Source organism: Nerophis lumbriciformis, linkage group LG13 (genome assembly GCF_033978685.3).
Source record: "Nerophis lumbriciformis linkage group LG13, RoL_Nlum_v2.1, whole genome shotgun sequence".
NCBI lineage: Eukaryota > Metazoa > Chordata > Actinopteri > Syngnathiformes > Syngnathidae > Nerophis > Nerophis lumbriciformis.
In genome coordinates, this window is record NC_084560.2 from 47406059 (window position 1) to 47427359 (window position 21301).

General features: G+C 39.1%; 1 protein-coding gene across 3 annotated transcripts in view; it reads left to right on the plus strand.

The window, feature by feature from the left end:
* The first annotated feature begins 633 nt into the window (after positions 1–633).
* The window catches only part of scel (sciellin), a 35359-nt gene continuing 14691 nt past the window's right edge, over positions 634–21301 (plus strand). Inside the window, exons 1-11 of one of the 3 annotated variants that reach the window (XM_072914542.1) lie at positions 634–751; positions 8164–8242; positions 8345–8407; positions 15396–15458; positions 15544–15576; positions 15668–15697; positions 15792–15824; positions 15902–15967; positions 16056–16106; positions 18366–18434; positions 20366–20428. In XM_072914542.1, the coding sequence (XP_072770643.1) occupies positions 736–751; positions 8164–8242; positions 8345–8407; positions 15396–15458; positions 15544–15576; positions 15668–15697; positions 15792–15824; positions 15902–15967; positions 16056–16106; positions 18366–18434; positions 20366–20428 (566 nt within the window). In that variant the 5' untranslated portion in view covers positions 634–735. The remainder of the gene's footprint in view (positions 752–8163; positions 8243–8344; positions 8408–15395; positions 15459–15543; positions 15577–15667; positions 15698–15791; positions 15825–15901; positions 15968–16055; positions 16107–18365; positions 18435–20365; positions 20429–21301) is intronic. The other 2 variants (XM_072914543.1, XM_072914544.1) reach the window with 2 other exon arrangements.

The following is a 21301-nucleotide window of genomic DNA, read 5'->3' on the forward strand; positions in this document are numbered from 1 at the left end:
AGGCTAAAAAACAACAACATTATAGATATATTTGAAGACAAAGGTTTGTTGTATTTTTAGTTATTAGTATTAACACTTCAGCTTTTTTTCCCTTACATTGTGCCTTTTTTTGGTTTAATTGTATATCTACAATAAGAATGTCTCTCAGGATGCACTTTGGACACCCTTAGCTTATGTTACACATGACAGAAGAGTTTGCTGTCAAGTCTTGGAAACAAGGAGAGGATTTTAACAAGAGTATTGGCATAAAGTGAGCAATAATGTTTACATCTTGGTGTGTAGGTGGACAAAGAGTACAAGATTAAACGTATTTAGTGGTCAGTACAGTCTGTAGACTCCTAAAATGAGTCCAATTGAGTTTTAGTTGACAGACGGGGACGCTCCCCCTCAGTAATGTGGTTGCATTTTTCCGTCCTTTTCGAAAAATGCTTGCTGCCAGTACGGCCTGTCACTCATATTGCTGTCAGTGGTGTGTTTGGAGAGGGTGCGTGGGGCCCGGGGATGGAACATAGGTGTGTCTTGGTGCGGGCTTCCATCCAGATAAACCAGTTTCAAAGAAAAAGGAAGGCACTGTCAGGGGTGGGGGTGCTGAGAGGAACACAACAGCTCAGGTGTTAGACACAAGGGAGGAAAGGTATTGTGTTCATCTCATAGTGACACCTCGTGGTTCAAAAAGTGCTAACATCTTCTTCTTCTTACGTTTGAACATGCAGGAGGTGACAACGACAAAGCAACATGTCGTTTAATCAGAGTAAGTATTCATAACTGCACCAATTCATATCATTCAGTTAATGTCTTGAATTATTGTCACAGCGTGTTTAATGTTATTTTTATTATTTACACAGAAAAAAAATTAATGCTAATTTAATAATAGGAATTTATCATTAGAACTGAATTAATTTTAAATATGTTTTGTTCATGCTGATATGACGTTGATATTAGAATTTATATGTTGTAATTAGGGATGGCTAATGGCTTTTTTGCCGAAATTCCGATATTGTCCAACTCTTAATTACCGATTCCGATATCCACCGATACCGATATATACAGTGGTGGAATGAACACATTATTATGCCTAATTTTGTTGTGATGCATTAAACAATGTAACAAGGTTTTCCAAAATAAATCAACTCAAGTTATGGAAAAAAATGCCATATTTATTATTGAAGTCACAAAGTGCATTCTTTTTTTAACACGCCTCAAAACAGCAGCTTGAAATGTGGGACATGTGCTCCCTGAAATAATCCTGATACCCACTACAACTATGGGAAACACTGTACTTTGACTTTCACAAAGTGCTTTTTTAAAATGTATTTATTTTTTATAAACATGCCTCAAAACATCAGCTACAAAAACAATGAAGGCACACAGCTTCAGTCCAGAGTATACTATAAACTGGGCTCAATCTGCCCTGTTCTTAACGTATTTGGATGAGTAACAAAAAATGTGCAAATAAAAACAAGAAAGGCACAAAAATAAAAAACTGCTTCAGTCTAGACTAGTAGATAACACAGCCATTTTTTAAAGTGCATGAACATTAATAAAACTGCTTCAGTCTAGACTAGTAGAAAACACAGCCATTCTTTAAAGTGCATGAACATTAATAAAACTGCTTCAGTCTAGACTAGTAGAAAACACAGCCATTCTTTAAAGTGCATGAACATTAATAAAACTGCCTCAGTCTAGACTAGTAGAAAACACAGCCATTCTTTAAAGTGCATGAACATTAATAAAACTGCCTCAGTCTAGACTAGTAGAAAACACAGCCATTCTTTAAAGTGCATGAACATTAATAAAACTGCTTCAGTCTAGACTAGTAGAAAACACAGCCATTCTTTAAAGTGCATGAACATTAATAAAACTGCTTCAGTCTAGACTAGTAGAAAACACAGTCATTCTTTAAAGTGCATGAACATTAATAAAACTGCCTCAGTCTAGACTAGTAGAAAACACAGCCATTCTTTAAAGTGCATGAACATTAATAAAACTGCTTCAGTCTAGACTAGTAGAAAATACAGCCATTCTTTAAAGTGCATGAACATTAATAAAACTGCTTCAGTCTAGACTAGTAGAAAACACAGTCATTCTTTAAAGTGCATGAACATTAATAAAACTGCTTCAGTCTAGACTAGTAGAAAACACAGCCATTCTTTAAAGTGCATGAACATTAATAAAACTGCTTCAGTCTAGACTAGTAGAAAATACAGCCATTCTTTAAAGTGCATGAACATTAATAAAACTGCTTCAGTCTAGACTAGTAGAAAATACAGCCATTCTTTAAAGTGCATGAACATTAATAAAACTGCTTCAGTCTAGACTAGTAGAAAACACAGCCATTCTTTAAAGTGCATGAACATTAATAAAACTGCTTCAGTCTAGACTAGTAGAAAACACAGTCATTCTTTAAAGTGCATGAACATTAATAAAACTGCCTCAGTCTAGACTAGTAGAAAACACAGCCATTCTTTAAAGTGCATGAACATTAATAAAACTGCTTCAGTCTAGACTAGTAGAAAATACAGCCATTCTTTAAAGTGCATGAACATTAATAAAACTGCTTCAGTCTAGACTAGTAGAAAACACAGTCATTCTTTAAAGTGCATGAACATTAATAAAACTGCTTCAGTCTAGACTAGTAGAAAACACAGCCATTCTTTAAAGTGCATGAACATTAATAAAACTGCTTCAGTCTAGACTAGTAGAAAATACAGCCATTCTTTAAAGTGCATGAACATTAATAAAACTGCTTCAGTCTAGACTAGTAGAAAATACAGCCATTCTTTAAAGTGCATGAACATTAATAAAACTGCTTCAGTCTAGACTAGTAGAAAACACAGCCATTCTTTAAAGTGCGTGAACATTAATAAAACTGCTTCAGTCTAGACTAGTAGAAAACACAGCCATTCTTTAAAGTGCATGAACATTAATAAAACTGCTTCAGTCTAGACTAGTAGAAAACACAGCCATTCTTTAAAGTGCATGAACATTAATAAAACTGCTTCAGTCGAGACTAGTAGAAAACACAGCCATTCTTTAAAGTGCATGAACATTAATAAAACTGCCTCAGTCTAGACTAGTAGAAAACACAGCCATTCTTTAAAGTGCATGAACATTAATAAAACTGCTTCAGTCTAGACTAGTAGAAAATACAGCCATTCTTTAAAGTGCATGAACATTAATAAAACTGCCTCAGTCTAGACTAGTAGAAAACACAGCCATTCTTTAAAGTGCATGAACATTAATAAAACTGCTTCAGTCTAGACTAGTAGAAAATACAGCCATTCTTTAAAGTGCATGAACATTAATAAAACTGCTTCAGTCTAGACTAGTAGAAAATACAGCCATTCTTTAAAGTGCATGAACATTAATACAACTGCTTCAGTCTAGACTAGTAGAAAACACAGCCATTCTTTAAAGTGCATGAACATTAATAAAACTGCTTCAGTCTAGACGAGTAGAAAACACAGCCATTCTTTAAAGTGCATGAACATTAATAAAACTGCTTCAGTCTAGACTAGTAGAAAACACAGTCATTCTTTAAAGTGCATGAACATTAATAAAACTGCCTCAGTCTAGACTAGTAGAAAACACAGCCATTCTTTAAAGTGCATGAACATTAATAAAACTGCTTCAGTCTAGACTAGTAGAAAACACAGCCATTCTTTAAAGTGCATGAACATTAATAAAACTGCTTCAGTCTAGACTAGTAGAAAACACAGCCATTCTTTAAAGTGCATGAACATTAATAAAACTGCTTCAGTCTAGACTAGTAGAAAACACAGTCATTCTTTAAAGTGCATGAACATTAATAAAACTGCTTCAGTCTAGACTAGTAGAAAACACAGCCATTCTTTAAAGTGCATGAACATTAATAAAACTGCTTCAGTCTAGACTAGTAGAAAACACAGCCATTCTTTAAAGTGCGTGAACATTAATAAAACTGCTTCAGTCTAGACTAGTAGAAAACCCAGCCATTCTTTAAAGTGCATGAACATTAATAAAACTGCTTCAGTCTAGACTAGTAGAAAACACAGCCATTCTTTAAAGTGCATGAACATTAATAAAACTGCTTCAGTCTAGACTAGTAGAAAACACAGCCATTCTTTAAAGTGCATGAACATTAATAAAACTGCTTCAGTCTAGACTAGTAGAAAACACAGTCATTCTTTAAAGTGCATGAACATTAATAAAACTGCTTCAGTCTAGACTAGTAGAAAACACAGCCATTCTTTAAAGTGCATGAACATTAATAAAACTGCTTCAGTCTAGACTAGTAGAAAACACAGCCATTCTTTAAAGTGCGTGAACATTAATAAAACTGCTCCAGTCTAGACTAGTAGAAAACACAGCCATTCTTTAAAGTGCATGAACATTAATAAAACTGCTTCAGTCTAGACTAGTAGAAAACACAGCCATTCTTTAAAGTGCATGAACATTAATAAAACTGCTTCAGTCTAGACTAGTAGAAAACACAATCATTCTTTAAAGTGCATGAACATTAATAAAACTGCTTCAGTCTAGACTAGTAGAAAACACAGCCATTCTTTAAAGTGCATGAACATTAATAAAACTGCTTCAGTCTAGACTAGTAGAAAACACAGCCATTCTTTAAAGTGCATGGGGGAAAAAGGCACAAAACATAAATAAAACAGCTTCACTCAGTCCAGACTATTAGTCTATTTGTGCAACAGATGAAGCTCAAAGAGTGGGCTAATTCTTTTTCTCCTTGTCATCACGTGTGAGAGGTAGATTTTTCTGAATGAAAACAAGCATCTGCAAGGGGTTCTGGGTATTTGTTCTGTTGTGTTTTAAGTTGTGTTACGGTGCGGATGTTCTCCCGAAATGTGTTTGTCATTCTTGTTTGGTGTGGGTTCACAGTGTGGCGCATATTTGTAACAGTGTTAAAGTTGTTTGTACAGCCACCCTCAGTGTGACCTGTATGACTGTTGATCAAGCATGCTTGCATTCGCTAGTGCGTGTGTCAAGCCGTAGATAGTATGTGACTGTGCCAGTACGTAAAGGCACCGCCTTCAAGGATTAATTGGCACTCTGTACATCTTCCTGCGTCCGTGTACACCATACTTGCCAACCCTCCCGAAATTCAGCTCCTCTCCCGAAAACCTCCCGGGACAAATTTTCTTCCGAAAATCTCCCGAAATTCAGGCGGAGCTGGAGGTCGCGCCCCCTCCAGCTCCATGCGGACCTAAGTGACGTGTTTTCCTCTACCGTAAAGCAGTTCGTCTGCCGTAAACAGCAATGTTGTGACACTCTTAAACAGGACAATACTGCCATCTAGTGCATTTGATGAAGACACTTTTGTGCGTGCCACACAGCAATGCATCATCAGTTCGAAAAATAGTGACAGAGAATAGAACAAGGATGGACAATTCAACCCTTAACTCAACAATGAGTAGATGAGTGTTATGTGTGTATATGTGTAAATAAATGAACACTGAAATTCAAGTATTTCTCTTATTTATTTATTTATATATATATATATATATATATATATATATATATATATATATATATATATATATATAATAAAATAAATATATATTTATAGCTAGAATTCACTGAAAGTCAAGTATTTCTTATATATATATATATATATATATATATATATATATATATATAGAACCCACGCCAGGAAACCAGCCAAAAAAGAACAGAAAACGAAACGGCATCATCTGGTACAACCCCCCATACAGCAAAAACGTCTCAACGAACATTGGACACAAATTCCTCAACCTGATTGACAAACACTTTCCCAAAGACAACAACCTAAGAAAAGTATTCAACAAGAACAACATCAAATTGAGCTACAGCTGCATGAACAATATACGACAAATCATCTCAAACCACAACAAAACAATTGCAAATGAGCCGTCGACCCCCAGTCAGAACGACTCCAAAACCCACAAAGCATGTAACTGTCGAAAGAAACCTGATTGCCCCCTCAACAGGGGATGCTTACAAACATCAGTTGTCTACCAATCTAAGGTAATACGCAAGGACATTAACACATCCGACACATATGTAGGATTAACCGAGGGTGAATTCAAAACCAGATGGAACAATCACAAGGCTTCTTTCAGGAACAAAAACCTGCGAAATACCACAGAACTCAGCAAACACATTTGGGACCTCAAAGACAATAATGTTGAATATTCAATAACATGGCAAATTCTTGCATCCAGCACACCTTACAATAGTGGTAATAAAAGATGCAACCTATGCTTGAAAGAGAAACTGTTTATTATCTACCGTCCAGACCTGTCATCCCTCAACAAGCGCAGCGAAATTGTAACAACATGCCGCCATAGACGGAAACACCTCCTAGGTAACACATGAACCAATCACCACGCCCCTAGGCCAGCCTGTACCCACCCACTCTGTGCCCTATATAAACCATGGTATGCGAATGCTCCCATTAAAATTTCCTGACGATTGAGGGTACCCCCCTCATGAAACAGGCCTGTAGAGATGAAATAGTCTTGTGATTTTTTCCCACACATACATATATATATATATATATATATATATATATATATATATATATATATATATATATATATATACATATATATATATATATATATATATATCCCTCCATCCATCCATTTTCTACCGCTTATTCCCTTCGGGGTCGCGGCGGGCGCTGGAGCCTATCTCAGCTACAATCGGGCGGAAGGCGGGGTACACTCTGGACAAGTCGCCGCCTCATCGCAGGGCCAACACAGATAGACAGACAACTTTCACACTCACATTCACACACTAGGGCCAATTTAGTGTTGTCAATCAACTTATCCCCAGGTGCATGTCTTTGGAGGTGGATATATACATAAAATACTTGACTTGGTGAATTCTAGCTGTAAATATACTCTTCCCCTCTTAATCACGCCCCCCACTCCCCACCCCCCACCTCCCGAAATCGGAGGTCTCAAGGTTGGCAAGTATGGTGTACACAGCGGCGTTTTAGAAAGTCACAAATTTTACTTCTGGAAACAGATACCGATAATTTCCGATATTACTTTTTAAAGCATTTATCGGCCGATAATATCGGCGGTCCGATATTATCGGACATCCCTAGTTGTAATACTGCAATAACATAAAATTGCTTATAAGTTATTATTACAATTAAATGACTTGTAATAATTGCATTCATCCATCCAACCATTTTCTACCGCATGATTCATGCAAATGACTCGGGGCTGCAACGATTAATCAGTTAATTTGATTGGGAAAAAGCTTTGATTTATATTCTGTTGCTTCAATTAAGTGTTTAATAAGTGTAAAAAATGTTAAAGTCCCGACCGCATGTAGTGTTCCAAACTTTAAGTACGCAGACATAGCGTAGTTTCCACATGAGAGAGCACATGAGAGCGATGGTGTGTGATGGATATTTGATTTTAATAGTACACACATGTTAGAAGTGCAAATTCAATGTTGACAATATGCATTTGTTAAAAGAAAGAACAGGGGCACGTAGAAAAATATGTGTTTGATTAAACTATGTTCCATAAAATATGCAGTGAGGCTGTAAAGTGTGTTTTATTTCAAACAATCGAAGAAACTACCGTAGATTACTAAAATAATCTGCAGCTCTCCAAATGACAATCAATTTTCTGTCATGATTGTGGCAATGAAGAGTCAAAAGTTATGTAATTATTGTAATATATATAATTTTTAATTTATTAATGAAAATAAAGTAATTAATTTATTATTCAAACAAAAATGTGTTTCATTTACTAATTATAAAATGTACCAATGATTATCATGATAATGATTGTGTTGTAGATAATGTATATCATACAAATTATAATTCATATTCATTTTTAATTACAACAAAATTATTTAGAAAATATTTATGATAATATACTTATAATATAGATAGATAATTGATATTAATAAAAAAATATATGATTAATTTAATACAGCAAGTCTTAATAAATGTAATAATAATACATTATTACAACAGAAGCACTGCTAATTATTTTAATATCCATATAAGTTATATATTTCATCATTATTAAAACATGTTTAAAATTGATTGTAATCCATCATCCTTTATCAATAATGTTATTTTTTCACGAGAGTTTTGACAGAGATGATGAATGACTTTACGCTCTATTATCTTTGATGCATAAATGCTTTTTGCAGCCAGGACCGTCCACTCTTCTACTCTGCTGAAAGACAGCAGCTGGATCAGAAGAGACGAGGATGAGTTTGAGCCTATCGAGTGAGTACAATTCATCACATGACACAAAAATGGAATGCACCCAAAAAGAATTTGTATGTGATGTCATCACCTCGTTTTTTTTGGTTTGTCTTTTTTCTGTAGCCGAGACCCGAACTTTGGCACATCTGTTCTGAGTCCGTACACATCCGGCGACAGCATAAGCAGGTAAAGCAAACTTCAAAAGCAGCCCATGATTCAGTCTGTCATGATGAGAATTTTAGTAGGATTTTGTACAAAAAATGTGCAATTAGTTGAAATGAATAGAAAACTAGAACAAGCTCAATTTGTACATATTAATTGTGTTGAAAGTGTAGAAAAATATTAAAGGTTCTGCATTTATAGCTCAAGCATGTCCACCATTGTCTTGTAGTCAATTTCAGTAATTATATTTTGTACAGTTTCCTACTAAATTGCTTTCTATTCGATCAGGGTTTACCAAACGTTTTGGACTCAAAACCAAAATGGGAAGTTTGGTCCTTTTTCTATAGGCTTTAATACAACAGTCATTCATTTATTTAAAGGTCCCTTATTGTCATATCACGCCTTACCGTGTGCTTGAATTTGGACGGTTTAAAAGTGCTTTTACTGGGAACACATGGTTTTATGTGCCTGTGGCTTTCATGCTAATAAGCTGTGCCACGCTTGCCCCCGAAAAAGTGTGAGTCTACTTTTTACATCTATGCTGTAACACAGCACTTGTCCAACGTTATAGATAGCATATATCACATACGGCGACGTAACTTGAAGAAGTGGAACAGAAGGACACAAATGTTACAAACACGAGTGGTCTAGCATTCGACACTCGAATCCAGGAGCACGCTAGCCTGTAGGCTAACAGCCCAGACTCCTAAACCCACGGCGCCAGGTTGTGATGTTTACTTAACGTTCCGGCGCACCACTCTGCTAGCTGGCATCCTTTACACTAGCATAGCTACTAGGATTGTGAATCTTAAAACAACTCACGATTCCATTTAAAATCATTCCTAATTCAACACGACTCTCGATTCAAACCGATTCTGGCATAACATTATTTGGTATAAAAATGATAATAAAACCTCAAGAAAAGTTACATGGTACAAAACCTCCTATCGGCTGCTGACATATGACAAATACTCATGCAGATGGCCTAAAAATCAATTTTTTTTAAATTGATTAAAAAAAATCTATACTTTTTTTTTTGGAATTCTTACAGTTTTTCTTCAGATATTTTAAAATGAGAAACATAATAAGTAAGAATCACCAGAAGCACCATGCTAGGTTAGCCCATACTTGCCAACCTTGAGACCTCCGATTTCGGGAGGTGGGGGGCGTGGTTGGGGGCGTGGTTAAGATATATATATATAAGAAATACTTGACTTTCAGTGAATTCTAGCTATATATATATATATATATTTTATTACATATATATATATATATATATATATATATATATATATATATAAAATAAATACTTGAATTTCAGTGTTCATTTATTTACACATATACACACACAACACTCATCTACTCATTGTTGAGTTAAGGGTTGAATTGTCCATCCTTGTTCTATTCTCTGTCACTATTTCAGAACACACACATTATACAAATATACATTATAAAATCAATAAGAAAACGGGAGCTCTAATTTGGGAGTCTGAATTAGGATCAGAAGTTCCTATATAAACATTGCGTACTCACGTCGCCTTTTTGTATTGATTACTGCAGCTGTGCACTGGATTCATTCACAAATAATAACTACAACTCACAAACACTTTAGAGTTAGGCTCCACCAGAATGTGTACTTAAACTTATAAAGATCACATGGATATTATTCAGTGAGCTGATTCACCAAAACTAACCTGTTATACAGGAGGAAAAAGCACACAGGACGTTTCAATTGTTCACAGACTGGTCGCTCTCATCAGAATGACAAGACACTTCCGGTCTGCAGGTGACAGCATTCAATTGGGAAGAAACGCCCTACTGCCCCCTACTGACCAATGTGAATACTGATAAATGTGTAATGACAGCTCCAAAAACGAATTCAAACCACTAAATAAAATAAATAAATCAACACAAAAATGTGACACATTATGGGTGGGTCACATATGCATGTACAGTCGATGGCAGTATTGTCCTGTTTAAAAGTGTCACAACATTGCTGTTTACGGCAGACGAACTGCTTTACAGTAGACAAAACATGACTGCTGTTGTTGTGTGTTGTTACCGCGCTGGGAGGACGTTAATGAAACTGCCTAACAATAAACCCACATAAGAAACCAAGAACTCGCCCTCGATCATTAGCTGGTCATATTGTGGGAAAGCGGACGTGTGAACAGGCTGTCAACACGTCACTCAGGTCCGCATGGAGCTGGAGGGGGCGTGGCCTCCAGCTCCATCTGAATTTCGGGAGATTTTCAGGAGAAAATTTGTCCCTGGAGGTTTTCGGGAGACGCGCTGAATTTCGGGAGTCTCCCGGAAAATCCGGGAGGGTTGGCAAGTATGGGTTAGCCTATTCATTGAAGAAAAACAAAGTGACCAAATACAGCTGCCACTGACACATAGTTGACTGAGCTTTATTTTTAAGATGTGTGGTGAAGCCCTTTTTTTGTACAATAATGCCTTCTGTTAATGTTGCCGTGCTTCTCAATTATTTTCTGTAGCGCCCTACTCCAATAAATGGTATCATTAGTCTATAAAATTGTTTTAAGTACATCGCTGCAAAACATTGTGTCCTTGTTAGCATTAAAGAAAACAAGAAATAGAGATGAACTCACAACAAACAATATCTTTAATAATATTGTTTTAAACTGCAACAGAAAAATATTTAAAGTGCAACAATGTAAAAATGTAATCCTTATTAATTTACAAACATTTTTTTGACCAGCTTGAACTACAAACGTATTTGATATTTACAAATAAAATGAAATAAATAATACTAAATTCTAATTGATCAACAACATAATCTCAGGAGCACAATATATAAGACCTACAGTACAATAAAACAATTTGTGCTGATCCTTTCATTTTTAATCAAAATGAGGAAGTCAGGATTAACGCCTACAATGAGCACATTTTGAAGTACGCAGCTTTTCGAAGCGAGGTTTGAAGAATGATATTGCTAAAAAATGTTCCCTGGGGTCGCACCGTGCCCCACTATTTGAAGAAGCCAGGCTCATCTACAGTAGACGCACTATCATATACACAAAGAAGTGTTTTTCCTCCGTGATGTAATAACAAGCAATAACTTTAAAATTAGCCAGTGAAAAGGCAGAGCAAACACATGATAGATTTTTCTCATGTTTGGTGCTCCTAAACGGACGGTTAGCACATCATTAAAAAACACTTTTTAGATAATAGGGGACCTTTTAAATAAAAATTGGTGGACCCAATAGGAATCGACTGACAGTTTGGGAAACCCTGTTTTTGATTGATTGTGATATATCTCTTAAAGCTGGGGTACTTGAATCTCGTGTCGTCAGGCAGAATTCAAACTTTAAATCCCGCCCCCCACTTTGCGCACCTGGCTAATCGTCTCTCCCAGTGTCCTCCACCTGGCTAATCGTCTCTCCCAGTGTCCTCCACCTCGCTAATCGTTTCTGCCAGTGTCCTCCACCTCGCTAATCGTCTCTCCCAGTGTCCTCCACCTCGCTAATCGTCTCTCCCAGTGTCCTCCACCTCGCTAATCGTTTCTGCCAGTGTCCTCCACCTCGCTAATCGTCTCTCCCAGTGTCCTCCACCTCGCTAATCGTCTCTCCCAGTGTCCTCCACCTCGCTAATCGTTTCTGCCAGTGTCCTCCACCTCACTAATCGTCTCTCCCAGTGTCCTCCACCTCGCTAATCGTTTCTGCCAGTGTCCTCCACCTCGCTAATCGTCTCTCCCAGTGTCCTCCACCTCGCTAATCGTCTCTCCCAGTGTCCTCCACCTCGCTAATCGTCTCTCCCAGTGTCCTCCACCTCGCTAATCGTCTCTCCCAGTGTCCTCCATCTCGCTAATGGTTTCTGCCAGTGTCCTCCACCTCGCTAATCGTCTCTCCCAGTGTCCTCCACCTCGCTAATCGTCTCTCCCAGTGTCCTCCACCTCGCTAATCGTCTCTCCCAGTGTCCTCCACCTCGCTAATGGTTTCTGCCAGTGTCCTCCACCTCGCTAATCGTCTCTCCCAGTGTCCTCCACCTCGCTAATCGTTTCTGCCAGTGTCCTCCACCTTGCTAATCGTCTCTCCCAGTGTCCTCCACCTCGCTAATCGTTTCTGCCAGTGTCCTCCACCTCGCTAATCGTCTCTCCCAGTGTCCTCCACCTCGCTAATCGTCTCTCCCAGTGTCCTCCACCTCGCTAATCGTCTCTCCCAGTGTCCTCCACCTCGCTAATCGTTTCTGCCAGTGTCCTCCACCTCGCTAATCGTCTCTCCCAGTGTCCTCCACCTCGCTAATCGTCTCTCCCAGTGTCCTCCACCTCGCTAATCGTCTCTCCCAGTGTCCTCCACCTCGCTAATCGTCTCTCCCAGTGTCCTCCACCTCGCTAATCGTCTCTCCCAGTGTCCTCCACCTCGCTAATCGTTTCTGCCAGTGTCCTCCACCTCGCTAATCGTCTCTCCCAGTCTCCTCCACCTCGCTAATCGTCTCTCCCAGTGTCCTCCACCTCGCTAATCGTCTTTCCCAGTGTCCTCCACCTCGCTAATCGTCTCTCCCAGTGTCCTCCACCTCGCTAATCGTTTCTGCCAGTGTCCTCCACCTCGCTAATCGTCTCTCCCAGTGTCCTCCACCTCGCTAATCGTCTCTCCCAGTGTCCTCCACCTCGCTAATCGTCTCTCCCAGTGTCCTCCACCTCGCTAATCGTTTCTGCCAGTGTCCTCCACCTCGCTAATCGTCTCTCCCAGTGTCCTCCACCTCGCTAATCGTTTCTGCCAGTGTCCTCCACCTCGCTAATCGTATCTCCCAGTGTCCTCCACCTTGCTAATCGTCTCTCCCAGTGTCCTCCACCTCACTAATCGTTTCTGCCAGTGTCCTCCACCTCGCTAATCGTCTCTCCCAGTGTCCTCCACCTCGCTAATCGTCTCTCCCAGTGTCCTCCACCTCGCTAATCATCTCTCCCAGTGTCCTCCACCTCGCTAATCGTCTCTCCCAGTGTCCTCCACCTCGCTAATCGTCTCTCCCAGTGTCCTCCACCTCGCTAATCGTTTCTGCCAGTGTCCTCCACCTCGCTAATCGTCTCTCCCAGTGTCCTCCACCTCACTAATCGTCTCTCCCAGTGTCCTCCACCTCGCTAATCGTCTCTCCCAGTGTCCTCCACCTCGCTAATCGTTTCTGCCAGTGTCCTCCACCTCGCTAATCGTATCTCCCAGTGTCCTCCACCTCGTTAATCGTCTCTCCCAGTGTCCTCCACCTCGCTAATCGTTTCTGCCAGTGTCCTCCACCTCGCTAATCGTCTCTCCCAGTGTCCTCCACCTCGCTAATCGTTTCTGCCAGTGTCCTCCACCTCGCTAATCGTCTCTCCCAGTGTCCTCCACCTCGCTAATCGTTTCTCCCAGTGTCCTCCACCTCGCTAATCGTCTCTCCCAGTGTCCTCCACTTCGCTAATCGTTTCTGCCAGTGTCCTCTACCTCGCTAATCGTCTCTCCCAGTGTCCTCCACCTCGCTAATCGTCTCTCCCAGTGTCCTCCACCTCGCTAATCATCTCTCCCAGTGTCCTCCACCTCGCTAATCGTTTCTGCCAGTGTCCTCCACCTCGCTAATCGTCTCTCCCAGTGTCCTCCACCTCGCTAATCGTCTCTCCCAGTGTCCTCCACCTCGCTAATCGTCTCTCCCAGTGTCCTCCACCTCGCTAATCGTCTCTCCCAGTGTCCTCCACCTCGCTAATCGTCTATCCCAGTGTCCTCCACCTCGCTAATCGTCTCTCCCAGTGTCCTCCACCTCGCTAATCGTCTCTCCCAGTGTCCTCCACCTCGCTAATCGTTTCTGCCAGTGTCCTCCACCTCGCTAATCGTCTCTCCCAGTGTCCTCCACCTCGCTAATCGTCTCTCCCAGTGTCCTCCACCTCGCTAATCGTCTCTCCCAGTGTCCTCCACCTCGCTAATCGTTTCTGCCAGTGTCCTCCACCTCGCTAATCGTCTCTCCCAGTGTCCTCCACCTTGCTAATCGTTTCTGCCAGTGTCCTCCACCTCGCTAATCGTCTCTCCCAGTGTCCTCCACCTCGCTAATCGTCTCTCCCAGTGTCCTCCACCTCGCTAATCGTTTCTGCCAGTGTCCTCCACCTCGCTAATCGTCTCTCCCAGTGTCCTCCACCTCGCTAATCGTCTCTCCCAGTGTCCTCCACCTCGCTAATCGTCTCTCCCAGTGTCCTCCACCTCGCTAATCGTTTCTGCCAGTGTCCTCCTCTCTGGAAGTGCACAATATTGCGCGTGAGAGCTGTAGGTGCACACGCATAGGTTGTTAACAATCTGAAGTTGCAGCGAAGGATCCCCTCCTTCGTATTTTGTTGCAGACTATCGGTAACGCACGTCGTCACGTAAAAGGATAGACACAAAATATAAGAAAATGGTACATTAGGATACTTGTCTTGAAGGAAAACAGCCACTTGCGCATCCAAAGTTATTCCAAGATTGGCCTGCAATGCACACTATCTTGAATACGCCGGATCAATATTTATTAAAGTTTTGGCTCTCCTTTGTTTTTTTTAGAAGTACAGCATATTTCTTTTCTTTCTCTGATTTACTCTTTTGGGATTTTTAGCAGTATATGCTGTAACAGCAAGGTATTGCAATCTTTCGTGTTCGGCAGCCATGCTTTACTGCAAACAAGTTCGCACAGTGCACGCGCTTCACTATACATCACGTCAGCCAATGAGGAGGCTTTTTCATGGCCTCTGCTCTCCCCTCCTTTCTCTAAATCCTGTGGTTGGATCTGGAGGGGTTGATCGCCACGAAAACAAATGATTTTGTCTTCCAGGGTTTTATTTACAAAAATACTTAATTATAAAGCAGACCGCACGCAGACGTACGATTTTTTCAGAAATTATTTCTGTTACGATATGATGCTAATATGATTTTTTTACCCCAGTACCCCAGCTTTAAGTCACCCTTTTCTTCGGCCTGTAACAAATTTTAATAAATGTATTTATTTATTATTGGTATAATTATTTTTTTTATTCTTACCAAATTCCCTTAATAACACTTACTAGCGTGGGTGCAGAAACACAAATTACCAAAAGCAAGTCAACATCTGTGCAGGCTCTCACCAAGAGGTAAAAGTCTTCGCGGTGCCACAAGTTATTAGTTTCAGCCTCAGGCGGGAGAAGAATTAATTGTCGGTGTTTTCTGTCATTGCAGATTCAGCAGCGGTCAGGACGAGCTGAGTAGCAGGTTTGTGTTCTAATTTATGGCTCTGCAGATGGCCATTAAAGGACTTATTTATGTATTATTGTGGCTTCACCGCCTTGTCTCCTGCATGCAGCCCCTACAGCGTGTCGAAGTCGTACTCCAGGTAGATTTTCATTCAAACAAAGCCTGGCGCTTATACAAATAAAATGCAAAAGTATAGATCACGATAAGAATACTTGTCCTCATGCCTCCTACAGCTCTTCCTATTCAAACATGGATCCAAGTTCAAGGTGCTCAAACACTTTTATATGAGTCAAAGTCACACTTAGATAAGACATTTTTTAAACACGCTGTGTTCCATTTTCAGCACGACGACCACCACAATCAGCAGGGATGGGAAAACAACCGAGACCACGGTCTCCACAAGTCTCCGGTGTGTGTATTATTATTAATACATAATGATACGTATTAACATGCCGCTGATTCATTACAATGTTTTTTTGTCTTTCTTTGATTTGCAGAAAAACTCCCTCCGAGACCTTCAGTGAGCGCGTGCAGTCTTCCAGCAAGGGGTAAAACTTTTGAAGAGACTTAAGATCGATGTTGTCAGTCACAGCCGCGAGGGGGCATAGTTGCATGTTTACTCTGGGGGATTGCTGATACACTGTGATCATCACATTGGCTTTTTCAGCATTTGAGCTCTAAAACAGCACTTCTCAGCTTTTACATGCACTTTCTAGAATTCTTATGGGGTTACAAGCACTGTCAGAACATTAAAGATATACTTCAATGGAAAGTGCACACGTTAAGTGCAAATGAACAAATAAACAGCGTCATGGAAACAAGTTCTTTCAATGCTCCATTTTCCTCGAAGGAAAAAAAAATGCAATTTAAGTTTGAACTGAAATATATTAAAAACTACATTTAATTATTGGACACTATCATTATTTATTGCATCAGTTTGAATTTTTTTTTAAATATACAATTAATCTGATAAGTATAAAAAAATGGTCTAAATATTTTAACAATGATAAGTTTTATTATTTGCAATATAATAATAATGTGCATTTTTAGAGTTAACACCTTAACTCTTGCGGGTAATCACAAAACATTAAAAAGTTTAAAGTTAAAGTACCAATGATTGTCACACACACACTAGGTGTGGCGAAATTATTCTCTGCATTTGACCCATCACCCTTGAACGACCCATCACCCTTGATCACCCCCTGGGAGGTGAGGGGAGCAGTGAGCAGCAGCGGTGGCCGCGCCCGGTAATCATTTTTGGTGATTTAACCCCCCAATTCCAACCCTTGATGCTGAGTGCCAAGCAGGGAGGTAATGGGTCCCATTTTTATAGTCTTTGGTATGACTCACAACCTACCGATCTCAGGGCGGACACTCTGACCACTAGGCCACTGAGTAGGTTGTTATCCCATTAATCATGAACAAACAATTAATTAATTGTGACCACACATATTATTTTACCTTAACCACGTTTTTACACAAAATTACTGTGAATTAAAAAAACCTACCACTTTTTAACTTTTACAATAAAATTCTGTCGACTGAGCTGCCAGTTTGTTTGTTTTATACCATAAAATCTACCAACTTTTTTGAGTGTAGATAAAACGTTTTTTCTTTATGACATTCTGACTTTAAAGTTGTATTTGTGTCCAAATATTGGTTATGGTTAAGGTTACTGGTTTATTTTGAACATGCATACAATTACAACATGGTACTGTACATCACACATTTCCAGTTTCTTCTTACAACATGTCCAAAAAGGAGTAGGACGAAGCAGAGTTTATTTAATCTTATACCCCTTTCCGTTTCATGGCAATTCCTAACACGTTTGTTTGTTACATAAACAGTTGATAAATAATTTAGTAAGTAAGTAAATAAACAATAAGGTTCCCATGAATAAATAGTCATATAAATTGTGATTCACATAATGAGATGAATAAGATTATCTATTTTTTTAATAGATGTTTACAAGTTATTTTTCCCTGTACTTTGTAAGCAAGTGTGTGTGTGTGTGTGTACGTATTAATATATACATATATATATATATATATATATATATATATATATATATATATATATATATATATATATACAGTATGTATATATATATATATTCTGTATATATTTTATGAAGTTAATTTAATTTTGCAGTAATTTACCGGGATTAATCAAAATGCAAATGTATGATTAATCTGATAAAAAAAATATAGTTGTTTGACATCACTGATGAATAATAATATATTCAGGTAATAATTAATTAATATATGTATTTTAGAATAAATGCAAAATAATTATTCAGATGTATTATTTTATTATCTATTTTTACATTACACAAAAATATATTTTAGAAAAAGTAATACATTTTTAACAAAAACAAATACAATCCAAGGCTTTTTTCCGTTTTGGCCAAAGTATTACATAATAGTAGGGTTCAAATAGTCAATTATTGTATTAGTTATTAAAGTTAAAGTGAAAGTACCCATGATTGTCACACACACACACTGTGGCGAAATTATTCTCTGCATTTGACCCATCACCCCCTGGGAGGTGAGGGGAGCAGTGAGCAGCAGCGGTGGCCGCGCCCGCGAATCATTTTTGGTGATTCAACCCCCAATTCCAACACTTGATGCTGAGTGCCAAGCAGGGAGGTAATGGCTCCCATTTTTATAGTCTTTGGTATGACTCGGCCGGGGTTTTGAACTCACGACTTAAGTTCGATTAGTAAGGTGTTAACTATCAGAGCTACGTTGCTATGTGATTTTTAATGCTGCGGGTGTGAGATTCACTCGTCTCATCGCCTCTCGCAGGTTACTCTACTCAAACCTCTCACCGACCAGGACGACAAGCGTGACGGAGACGTATAGCAGCCAAAAAGAGTAAGATTTAACGGTCTTATCCTGAAATGTCCTGTGAATAAAGATTCTTCGCGCTCATCTTTATTGTTGCACATCTTTTCACCATTATAAAAGCATAGCTTTTCTAGCTTCTGACAATTTATTTACCACCGTAAAATAGAAGTATGTTACATTCCACACCTGTAGGGGGACCCCTAGTGATATTCAGTTAAGTGCTTCTCAATTATTTTCTGTTACGCCCCCCCGCCCAGGAAGAAGAAAACATTTTGCGATTGCGAATATAAACAGTATAATTTAATGCTATAGGTACACCTCTGCACATTGTACCCTTCTTATTATGAGAGAACCCCACAAAAAGAAAGAAATATAGAATGAGAATAATAATTGTATTAGCATTGTTTTTTTTCTGTAACAAAACATTTAAAGTGCATCAATTTCCCGGAAATAAAAAAAAATGTAATCCTTATTTTTTTGACCGACTTGGACCCTTTGACGCTGAAAAATATAATTAAGTAAACTCAATACTTAAAATAAATTCCAATTGATTGAATTGAGGAGCACGTTAAAACACTTTAAAGTGCAAAACAAAAATGAATTAAAGCTGCAAGCAGCATTGGTCGGGCCCGCGTATTTGGCAGGTGCTAGTCCTAACTGTCCCAATACTTTTGTCCAGTGATAGTCATAAGTGTCCCAATACTTTTGTCTACTTTTAGTCTGAAGTGTCCCAATACTTTTGTGTAGTGTACCTACCTTGTCTGCATTGTGTGGGCATGTTGGTGATTCCTGCTTTTAAGCAGCCATCTGAAAAAAACAGCAGCGCAGCAGCATTAGCGCAGCGGGTCTTTGAAGGGTCATAAAATCAAAACCGGAGCAGTTTGTCATTGTAATCACAAGGGTTCAATCTCTCTCCTGTGTTAGTTTGAAGGCGAAACGACAAACGCGCTCAGAGGAGTTTGTTTTTGAAGGAAGGTGACCGGTTTTTACAAAAAATTTGTTTTGAAGGGGGAATAGCAAACTTCCTGTTGATTTTTGCTGGGGGTTGTTAATTTATGAAATGTAGTTCTAAGTGAGACCTACATAGAGGTTTTTGTTTCATGTCTCTCCGACCTTCCCAGTGGGAGTTACAGGCAGTTTTGTCTTTTTTTTCTTCCGAGGAGCAGTTTTTTTTGCGTTTTATTAAAAAAATTGCAGTAGAGCGCAATTTTGAGATTTGGGGTTAGTTTTTTTTTTAGATCGCAATGTTTGCCAGTCCTGATGTGTGCGTTCAGTTTGGTGAGTTTTGAAGCATGTTAAGGGGGTCAAAATACAGCTCAAAGAGGCAAAAGTTACTGTTTTTAGTACTTTTTTGTCTTGAAGGGGGAATTGCCAACTTCCTGTTGATTTTTGCCCGAGAACATACTATTATGAAATCTAGGTCTAAGTCAGACCTACATAAAGGTTTTTGTTTCACGTCTCTCCGACATGTGGGAGTTACAGGCAGTCTAGTTTTTTTTTTCGTAGGGGGCGCTAGAGCGCAATTTTGAGTTTTGAGGTTTGGTTTTTTGATAAAAAGTTTTGCCGTATATTACTGATGTGTGTGTAAAATTTGGTGAGTTTTGAAGTATGTTAAGGGGGTCAAATTACAGCGCAAAGTTGCGGAAGAATAATAATAATAATAATAATAAAACCTTCGGGAGTCCTTTTGCAATGGGCCATGCGGGCCCTAATAAAACCATTTGTGCAGATTTTTTTTTAAATGAAAATGAGGAAGTAGAGATGAATGGCTACAATGAGTACGTTTTGTAGTGCACAGCTTTTCTAAGCAAGGTATGTATGATACTGCATGGTACTGATAAAGCATGTTCCCCAGGGTCACACGGGCCACTGATTGAGAAGAAGTGTCATAAATGGTATCTAAGTGTAGTATTTAAGCGTTGTAACTTTTTACTGACAGATGATGTTTTTGTCCGCAGCACTGAGGACAGACTGTATGATACGCTCCTCCCCAGTGCTCTCAGGGATGACATCAGTGACAGGTGAGCTGTTTGTTAATGCTAATGCTAATAATAATGCTAATGATAATGTTAATGTTAATGTTGTTGTTAAGATAAATTGATATTGTTAATGCTAAAGTGAGAAGAAAATACTGTATGAGTATGAGCAGCACTGAGACTGTGACAGTAAAAAGAAGCATCAACAGGTGAGTCTCGTGTGTACTTCATGGAACCAGCATAAATCGGTGCACCGCTTATTTCGCCAACCAGTTTATGTCGACCAACTCATCAAGTGTCGCTTAAGTATGCGTTAACTTTCACGGTCGACCGTTTCTGTCGACATAAAATTTGAGAGAGGCCATTTCTTTGAAAAAATGGGTCCGTTTATGTCAATATTTGATGTTTAGAAGTACCTGCATTAGTTGGTTCTGTTTATGTCGACCAACTAATCAAGTCCGGGTTCATTTGTTGTTATTATTAATAAAACGTAATTAAGTATGTTTTCAACATACAGACTTAAAATTTTGACACCCATGAAAAATCCACCTGTTTATGTCAACATACACAGTGGAATCCGCTTATGTCCCCAATTTGTCAATGACCACTGTTGCGTTTTGGACCAGTTGTTCCTCCCAGGGAATTCAAGTCACAAGTCGCTCCCAAGCTCTTTACGACACTTAAAGCTGAGTTGAAAAAACCACCAGAGACAGAATAGGTATTTTGTTGTATATTTTCAAAGCTTTGCAAATATACTTTTTTTTAGACCAGTCCAGCATAGAACATTCTATCACGCCGCCAAAAATGGTCTTTCCTTCCAACCCCAAAAACCTCTCTCTTGTCCCCTCTCTGTAGTCAAAACAAATGCTAGTCAAAACACACTCCAAAGAACTCAAGGTTAACACACACAGTTTACTT